This window comes from Penaeus japonicus, unplaced genomic scaffold (assembly GCF_977035675.1).
Source record: "Penaeus japonicus unplaced genomic scaffold, GWHDUDI00000001_assembly GWHDUDI00000022, whole genome shotgun sequence".
Classification (NCBI taxonomy): domain Eukaryota; kingdom Metazoa; phylum Arthropoda; class Malacostraca; order Decapoda; family Penaeidae; genus Penaeus; species Penaeus japonicus.
The window spans coordinates 22,984,587-22,994,586 of NW_028234424.1; the positions used below are offsets into that span (position 1 = coordinate 22,984,587).

Sequence of the window (10,000 nt, forward strand, 5' to 3'; positions counted from 1 at the left end):
CTCTCTCTCTCTCTCTCTTTCTCTGTCCCTGTTTTTATTCCGTCCCTACCTCTTTCCCACCACAAATTTCTCCCCTCTTCCTCTCACATGTGGATGGAGAGCCCGGTTGGTATCACAGCCCCGCGAGGAACATTTCCTAGACCTGTCATCCATCTTGTATTGTGTCTGTCCAAGTGTTGATAGTGTCCCTCCTCCCTCTCTGTCTCCCTGTAGCATTTTCCTCTTCTCCCTTCTTTTCTGCTATGTTTGGAGTTTACTTTTCGTTTTCTTTCTTGCTTATAGTCGTCTCTGTTCCTTCTTTGCATCTCTATTTTCTATCTCTATTTCCATATCCCTGTCTCCATCTCATCGTGTTTTTTCATCTACCTTTCTTTTCCTTCCCTCGGTACTAGATCTACCCTTTTCTCTCTCTCTCTCTTTCCCTCTCTGCCTGTCTCCCCTTCTCCCTCTGTTTTCATTTGGGTATTATCCTTCTTTCCTGTAATATCTTTGTCGCCCCCCTCTTTTCTTTATTTTTGTTCTTGGTTCTTTTACGTTTTCATTTGTCTCTCTTCCGATAATCAGTTTTTTTTTGTCTGTTTGTATCTTCTTTTTTTGTCTTCTTCGTTCTTCTTGTCGTCTTTTCCCTTAGTTTCTCCTCTTCCTCCCTTCCTTCCTTCCTATTTGTATTTTTGTCCATTCTTTCTCTCTCGTCTTAAATGTCCCCTTTCTTTCTTTCTTCACTTCACATCACTTGTCCTCCTACTTCCCTAGTCCTTCTGTTCCTCAGTTTCCCGTCTCCCCTTCGTTGGCCGTTTATTCCCCGAAAGTCTTTCCGTTCTTCTCGTCATTTCTCTTCCAACTCCTTGTCTAGATTTCTTCCTTCCTTCCTCTCTCTCTCTCTCTCTCTCTCTTTCTCTCTCTCTCTCTCTCTCTCTCTCTCTCTCTCTCTCTCGCCTTTTTTTCTTCGGTGTGGGGGGAGCAATAGGGTGGAAGGCGGGTAGCGGTCGGGCAATGGGCGTGAGGGAGAATGGGCTGGGGATGGAAGGGAATGGTGGAGGGAATGGTGGAGGGAATGGTGGAGGGCTGAAGGTAGGGAACACTGGAGGGCACGAAGGAGGGAGAGATGGAGGGCGTGAGGGAGAAAGCGGTGGAGGGCAGGAAGGAGGGAGAGATGGAGGGCGGGAGGGAGAAAGCGGTGGAGGGCGGGGCGGTGGGAGTGGTGGAGGGTGGGATGACTGCGGCAGAAGGAGGAGCCTCAAGTGGCGTGTCGTGCGTTATCAAGCCCAGTCATCGAGTCTCAACTCTCAGCCGCGACACACAATAGCCCGCGGCCTCGACGCTGTTGCCAACTTCACTAAGGAAATTACCATTTTTACACCTTTATAAATCTGCATAAGCTGCAATGCGAGTATCTGCCTGAGCAATAATGAAGCTTGCAAAACCAATGCTTGATTACCGGCAGGCGATGCGACAGGTGACGGAAGCCTCGACGCAGCCAATCACACGCCAGACACACGGAGGACAATCGCCTCGTAATTATCGTATTTCCGGCAGCAGACGAGTGTCCTTCCCGACGCTCGTACAGACAGCATCAATTATTGTACAGCCTAATATCACATTATCGAGTCGAGAGCCATCGGTCGTCCATCGGTAATTTTCATTATCTTTGAATCTCACAGACATACACAAGGGAGTATCATAAAGGCTATGCTGACATGATAGGACAACACACATCGAACTTCCATTATTCGGAACAAGCGCCATGCCATAAACAATATCAAATGCCGCTCCCCATCCATTTAGACAGTATTACAATGTAGTAAGAGACAAGCAAGACTGAGTGTCGACATGGCCGTCATGCATAACATGCTCCAGCGTCGCACCATGGCACGAGAGAACACAATATCGTTCAGTAGGTGCCAGCATCATACCATGGCACAGACAGTGTCATAAAATCAAAGGCAGTGTCATAACCTCGTCCAGGCAATGTCATTAGATCGTATAAACTGTTTCATATCGTACAAACGGCGCATAACCCAGTCAAGACGACACTCCTCCCACGACTCATCTGTCATTACACATATCCATGGGAGACCCGTTAAAGTGCACGAGGAGAATATTTTACAGTCTCATGAACTTAATACAAGGAATCCATCCACTTTCCTTAGGGGGAAAGGGAAGGGTGGGGTGGGAAGGGAGGGGAAAGGGCAAAAGGGGAGGCTACGTGGTGAGGGGAGAGGGACAAAGGAGAGAGAGAAAGAGGGAGAAAGGGAGGGTTTAAAGAAATGCCGCGTTGACAGTCTCGCCGTTGTGAGAAGAAGGCCCGCTTCAAAACTTTCCTGTGTCTGGTATCGAAAGCGAAAGAGCGAGAGTGAAATCTGGACGAAACAGAGAGGAGGAGAAACAGAAAGAAAAAAGAGGGAGAGGAAACAGAGAAAGAAGAGGGAGAGGGAGGGAGAGGGAGGGAGAGGGAGGGAGGTAGGGAGGGAGAGTGGAAGGGAGAGAGGGAGAATGGAAGGGAGAAAGGGAGAGTGGAAGGGAGAAAGGGAGAGTGGAAGGGAGAGAGGGAAAAACGGGAGGGAGAGGCAGACGGAGAGGCAGAGGGAAAGGGAGAGATATAGAAATAATAACAGAAACAGGGAAATGAATTAACAAGGATATGCAATTAAGTGCAGAGTCACCAAATAAAATAAAATAAGATAAAAGAAAAGAAGAAAAAAAAAAATAATAAATAAGGAAGACAACCTAGTCTTTGAAAAGTGCAAAGGAAGACCTTTATCAGAGCTGGATATCAGTGCCTTCCTCTGCCATAAAGGTAACACACCAAAACTGTATTAAGACCACGACTTGGACATTAACAAGATAATCTAATGTACAAATTCATATGCCTCTTGAACGCGCTGACCTTAGACCGTAAAAACGGTAAAGAATTGGCATCATAATTCTCTCTCTCTTTCTTTCTCTATCTCTTTCTTTCTCTCTCTCTCTCTCTCCCTCCAACATCTTTCTTTCTCTCTCTCTTTCTTTCTCTCTCTCTTTCTTTCTCTCTCTCCCTCCAACATCTTTCTTTCTCTCTCTCTTTCTTTCTCTCTCTCTTTCTTTCTCTCTCTCTCTCTCCCTTCAACATCTTTTTCAACGCCACCGAAAATAAATCAATGACAAAGACAAACACAGGGTCAAACGAACGAAATAAAAAGAAGAAAGAAAGAAAAGAAAAAAAGGTCAGCCTCTCTCTTAAAGGGCTACTTCGACCTTTCATCTCCCAACGAGATTCAACCGGAAATTACGAGATTAGTCGATACATACACCAGAAATCACACACAGCTCGTGGTGCATACATGTTGCGACGCACATGGGCAGTAGTGTGAGCACCAGACTCATGGTTGCACATACACGAACACGCACACCCACTCACACACAAATACATACGCACACACACAAACAAACACATATCCACACACAAACACGCACCCACACATAAACACACACACACACTACCACACACATCTACACATAATCGTACAAACACAAATACACAGCCACACACACACGAAATCCATAGACATCCACACACAAACCTACACACAACAACATACATTGATACACACGTGAAGTCATGTGACCTAATCTTTGTATCAGGCACTCGAGGTCAAGAAGGCCTAAATGGCTTCCGGGCGGTGTCCTTCTCCGAGACGTCCTGACCTCCTTCTATTGGTCACCTCAATACCATGTCTTCTCATGTGTTTTTTTTCTGTCTTTATTCTCTACCTTCTACCTCTCCTAGACGGTTTTCTTTTTCACGTTATTCTTACGGTTGTGTTCTTACGAAAGGGTGTGATTTTCTTACCTACATATCATCTTTGTATTCATGTCAACCTTACATTCACGTCAACCTTGCATTCACATCAACCCAGCTGTAACAACGTCGTCGTTACCTGAAATCTGTGAATTATTGCAGCCATTGTGATCACATACATTATAGTGCGGAACAAGTCTCTTCATTTTGACGATAACGTTGACATTAAAGTTTCTTTCTAATATATATATTTTTTTAAATCACATAGATACTATTATTCAGGTACTAGCTTCCGCGCCGAAAATGTTTGTCTCCTTGTTTGCACGCTGAAAACTTTAGCTCACCATTGTTTACGTGCAGAAAATGTTCATGCCCTCCTCGCTTGCATGAAGAAAATGTTCATTTCCTCCTCCTTTACTTAGAAAATATGTTCAGCCCGTTCTTGTTTACTTGCAAAAAAAAAAATCTCCTAACTGTTCACGTGCAGAAAGTGTTCAGTCCATCCTTGTTTACGTGCAAAAAAATGTTCAACTTCTCCTCGTCACCCTGAACAACAATCTCTTTCTTCTTAGCGCGGTTGCAAATTCAACCTTGTGGTAATTCCAATTCTGTTGCAATCAGAGCCCCCGTTCGCCTCAATCTCACGAAGAAAGAGGAAATGGGATAAAGATGGAGGGAGGAAAAATGACGATGAAGAGATGGAGGAGGAAAGAATGCTGAGGGAGTGAGGGAGAAGGAAGGGAGGGCCGGAGACCTCGAGAGAAAAATTAGCTTGATGAGGAAGATGAGAGAAAGAAAGAGAAAGAGGGAAGAAGGGTGTATGAGAGAGAGACATAGGAGAGAGGGAGGAAGAACGATAGGGAGGGAGAGATAGAGAGAGAGGAAGAAGGGGAGGGATGCAGGCAGTCAGGGAGGGAGGGAGGGAGGGAGGGACGGAGGGAGGGAGGAAGGGAGGAAGGGAGGTAGGGAAGAGGAGAAGGAGGAGGGACGGGCATGTAGAGGAGAGGGAGAGGAATAGATAGATAGATAGATACAGAGAGAGAGAGAGAGAGAGAGAGAGAGAGAGAGAGAGAGAGAGAGAGAGAGAGAGAGAGAGAGAGAGAGAGAGACAAAAAAAAAAAAAAAAAAACAGGCGAAAAATATAGACAGAGGAAAAGGATAAACAAACAGAAAGAGATAAGAGAAAAAAAGATAAAGAGAAAACGGAGAAGGAGAGAAATAGGAGAAAGAGAGAAAGGGAGAAAGAGAGAAAGAGAGAAAGAGAGAAAAGTGGGAGAAGAAAAGGAGCCGAAGGTGTAGGGGAGGAAGAGGTGGGCTTAAAGACTGGAAGACTGTACTGGTTCAGAACAAGACTTGGCAAGACGCCATTTTATTCCTTCAAGGTCGACCCTTCCCAAATGTCCCCTCACCCTTCCCCCTCCCCCCTCCCCCTTTCTCGACTTCTCCTCCCCTACCCCTCCTCCCACTCCCTCCTCCTCCTCCTCCTCTTCTTCTTCTTCTTCTTCTTCTTCTTCTATCATCCTCTAATCCTTCTTATCATACTCCTTTTTTCTCTTCCTCCTCCTTCTTCCCCTCTTATTCCTCCTCACTCTCTTCCTCTTCCTCCTCCCTCTCTTCCTCCTCCTCCTCCTGTGACATCAGCTCTCCTGCCTCTTTCACATTCTCTTCTTTATTGCATCATTTGGTATCTTCTCTCTTTTCTTCCCCCTTTCCTCTTCACCCAATATCCCTCTCGGGGAATTGGCCAAAAGCGAATACGGGAAGAAGGCAAACGACCAAGAGAAGAGGGAAGTGAGAAGATGACAGATAGGAAAAGGAAAAAGGGAGACAGAGAAAAAAAGAGAAAGAGGAGAGGGAGGGGAGATAGAGAAGATGAAGGAACAGAGAAGAGAGAGAAAGAGGAGAAATATAAATTAGACAGAAACAAAAGAGAAAAGAGAGAGAGAGAAAGGAGAGATAGAGAAGAGAGAGAGAGGGAGAAGAGAGATGAAAAATAAAGAAAAGAAAAGAAAACGAAAGACAGAAAGGGAAAAGAGAGAAAGAGAAGGGAGAAACAGTCGAGAAAAGAGAGTGAAAAAAAAAGAAAGGAGAGGGGAAGGGGAGGAAAAGAGGAGGGGGGGAAAGAGAGAGAGGGGGAGACTGGCAGGGAAAGGGAGGAGCAGGGAGGAAGTGAGGGGATAAGGTGGGGAATAGGAGGGGAAAAGAGATAGGAGAAATAAAAAAGAAGGAGAGGAGGAGAAAAGAGGGAAGGGAAAAAAAGAGCAAAGAGAGGATTGGGGATTCGGGAGAAGCAGGGAGAAGGGAACGGAAGAGGAAGGAAGAAAAAGAGGAGGAGAGGAGGGAAGAAAATAAGGAGGGGGGAGATAGGGGAATGGGGAGGATAGAGGAATGAGGAAGGGTGTGGGGGGAAGTGGGAGGGGGAGATAGATAGGGTTTCATTACCTCCCCCCACGTCCAACATTCCCCCCCCCCCCCCCGGAAGCTTGCTCTTGGCTTCCTTACGGTAAACAGAAACCAACAACTTATTATACTCTTAAAAATTACTTTTCAAAACATGTCTTACGTTACATGGAAAAACAACCTTTATACAACATGAAGTAATGTGAAATTGTTATGATGATGGTGATGATGGCGATGGTGATGGTGATTAATGATATTGATAATGATGGTAATGATGATACCTAGGATAAAGACCATAATGATAATTATGACAGGAACAATAATAATAACGCCGACGGTGATGATGATAATAATGATGATAATATGAAAACAATAACAACAACATTAACAACGCTAGCAATACCAATAAAACAACAACAAAACACACACACAAAAAAACACCTAATTAGACCGAAACAAGTCAACACAATGAAGCTATCTGACCTCGCCTTGATGAACCACTCATGCAGGGATAACAACCTCTTTGTGGGCGGCCGAGGTCATCAGGCGACAATCGAGCCCGAAAATCTATATAACATTTACGAAATTAATGGACAATGTGGCTTCCCGCGCCCGCTCTGGCCGGCTCGTCCTATCAGATGGCTAATTACCGCCGCTGCAATCGGAATAACATGACGGGGTTGCGAGAGAGAGCGGGGTGGTGGAGGGAGGGAGAGAGGGAGGGTATGAGGGTGGGCGGGTGGGTGGGAGGGAGGGAGGAAGGGAGGGAGGGTGGGAAGGTATGAGGGAGGGTATGAGGGTGGGTGGGAGGGTGGGTGGGAGGGAGGGAGGGTGGGTGGGTAGGTGGGGGGAGAGGAAGGGAGGGAGGGTGGGCGGGTGGGACGGGAGGGAGGGAGGGTGGGTGGAAGAGGAGGGAGAGGGATATAGAGGGAGAAAGAGAGAGAGAGAGAGAGAGAGATCCATATCTCTTAAGCACAATATCCACAAACAAAACAACCAACCAACCAAACAAACAAACACCCTCTGAATCCCGCCCTAACCAATAGAAAAAATCAAACCCTAAAAAGGACTAAATCAAACGACCAACAAGAGGGAAGCGAGAACGACCACCAGCGACGACCGATAACCTCGCTCGCTCCCTCTCAAGAATTACGACCTAAACACCTGCAATAATTAACTCCCCCCCCTCCAACCCCCCGTGTCCCCACCTCAAGGTCCCACGGTAATAAACAAGGCGCGCACACTTCCGCTGATGACTTGCTGAAATAATTAACCCATAGATAACGAGGTCATTACAACCCTTACCCCTCACCTCGCCCCCTCCCTTCCCCCTCCCTCCCACCTCCCCTCAGACTCCATCGTGATCAGACACAATCAACCATTTTTTTCCCCTCTTTCCCCCACCACGTAATGGCTGAGGGCGGTGGCATTCATCGCTCTTACGCTCGCTATATGTACCTTTCTCTTGTTATTTTTTGCGTCGCCTTTCCCTAATATCTATTGCTTTATTGGTCATTTCTCTTTTCGGTTTGTCTTGCTTCTGACTGTATGTTTGTGTGCGTGCTGTCTATCTGTTTGTCTGCCTCTCTGTCTCTGTCTCTGTCTCTGTCTCTGTCTCTCTCTCTGTCTCTGTCTCTCTCTCTCTCACTCCCTCTCTCTGTCTCGCTCTCTCTCTATTCCATCCCCTCTTCCTCCTTCGCCGTCAGTCAATCAACCGGTTTGTCTTTTTCAGCCGTTCGTTCATCCAGTCGCTCGACCATTCGGCGTGCCAGTGGATGGGCACCAAAAGTTCATTCTCGTAAGAACGTTTCCTTCTTGTGACATTCTGCGTCGTTTCCCACGCCCATTGAAGGAAGCCGCAGCTGTGCAGAATGCATCACGACCTCTCGACCTTCCAGATCTGCTGTCTTGGCACAGCTCAGTCACACAAAAGCACACAGTAAAAAAAAAAGAAAGAAAGAGAGAGAGAGAAAAAAAACGAAACAAAGATGAGCCAGTTACGTCGATATGTCACGGAAGTGCATTCGTGCCAAAGGGAACGCATGTACAATATGCGTGTGAATGAGCAAGAAGACCTATGTACCAGTGCATGTGTTCGGTAAGTGTTTCCCCATACATCAGGTCTTACTTCTTGCTGCCTTGGGGATTAACATGTAAAGTTATGCTATCAATCAAATCACTAGAATGGGGAATTGCACTTCAGAGGGTATGATCCAGTTGTGAAATCATTTTTAATTCACTGTGTAGTAGTTAAAACCCAAGTGACGCATTCGTTACATCATCACAAGGCCAGTATCTGATTATCTTGTGCCATCAAACTTTACTGTAATTGTGTCTTTACAATTCTTTAATTCACCGTTACAGAAACTGTATGTTCAAATACGCACTACATTAACATCAGAGCACACTGAATATTATCCAAAGAGATACACGTTAACTGTGCGAACACAAATGCATGTATGTGTGTCTGTGCATGTGTGTACGTTTATCTGAGGCAATGTCCCTTCCACGACAACACAATTTCCGCCCCTCTCCGTCCGCAGTGCCACGAGCTGAAGAAGTTGTCTGAAGTTATCAACTAACATGCGCGGAGGACTTTCTCCCCATTGGTGATTGTCTAAGCACCGCTGCACGTTGCATGTGCCAGGATCTCGGAAAACGTGGCATCTTTTTATCAGTGACATATTTTTATATCAGATTTATCATATATATATATATATATATATATATATATATATATATATATATATATATATATATATATATATGTATATATGTATATAAATAAATAAATAAATAATTATATATATATGTATATATATAAATAAACAAATAAATAAATATATATATATGTATATAAATAAATAAATAAATAAATAAATAAATATATATATATATATATTCATATATACTCTAAATTCCCTTGTGAGTAAATGGATCATGTAAATATCGCACATAATTATCGGCGTTCCAATCACTAGTTGAAATGAATGTGAATCCCGTGTCAAATCACCCACTGAAATCCATCACAAATTGTTGCAAGGTAAACTAATCCTTAAACGGGGCTGTTCGTCCAAGACCTATTTTCCGAAACGTTTAATCGAAGCAACTGCTTCGAGCTCAGGAACAAACAACTAAAAGACTGAATAAATCATGAGTAGTACAACGGTAATTCAAGATAAGAAATACACATAAAAGGGATTCTATTTTCCTTTTCTCTCACACTTGCCCGAAAATCACAGCGCTCGCTAATGAAAGCAAATATTAAATTATGCAAGAAAAGATTCGATGCAGGCAGGTTTGAATGGACATAGAACAAAAGGTCTCGAACTGAATATATGCATGTATGATTGTAGCTGTTCCAAAAAAAGTAAAGGCACACGCAACATAAGTATATAGGCGACGTCCACTAATGAAGTCGAGTAAATGCATGAGCAGATATATAAAATGAAGGACTGAATCACTAAAACATGTGAAACTGATTATTCAATCACTGACATATCTAAAAAGAAAAAAGAGAAAAGGAATACATCCTAAAATACGGCTACTCATTATACAAATCAAACAACCTAAAAGGCAGACTCACAATGACCCATGATGACCTACCTCCTTGCTGGGGCATAAGACGAGTATAAACAGCTTGACCTGCTTGCTTGTGCGACCCATGTTGGCTGGGTGCTTGAGGCGCGCGATGGCCACGTGTCGCCGTTGCAAGGATGGGAGGTTCCCGCTGTGGACGAAAGGTCAGAAGAGGTTATATGGAGGTCAGAAGAAGTTATATGGAGGTCAAAACAGCTCATACGGGCTCATTACAATGATATC

The 10,000-nt window shown here is 44.6% G+C and overlaps 1 protein-coding gene across 7 annotated transcripts in view; it reads right to left on the reverse strand.

Annotated features, from left to right (window-relative positions):
- The window catches only part of LOC122243067 (solute carrier family 4 member 11-like), a 640,383-nt gene that overhangs the window by 38,306 nt on the left and 592,077 nt on the right, over positions 1 to 10,000 (reverse strand). For all 7 annotated transcript variants that reach the window (XM_086549597.1, XM_086549591.1, XM_086549593.1 and 4 more), the window contains one exon: positions 9,785 to 9,908. In XM_086549597.1, coding sequence (XP_086405723.1) covers positions 9,785 to 9,908 — 124 coding nt within the window. The remainder of the gene's footprint in view (positions 1 to 9,784; positions 9,909 to 10,000) is intronic.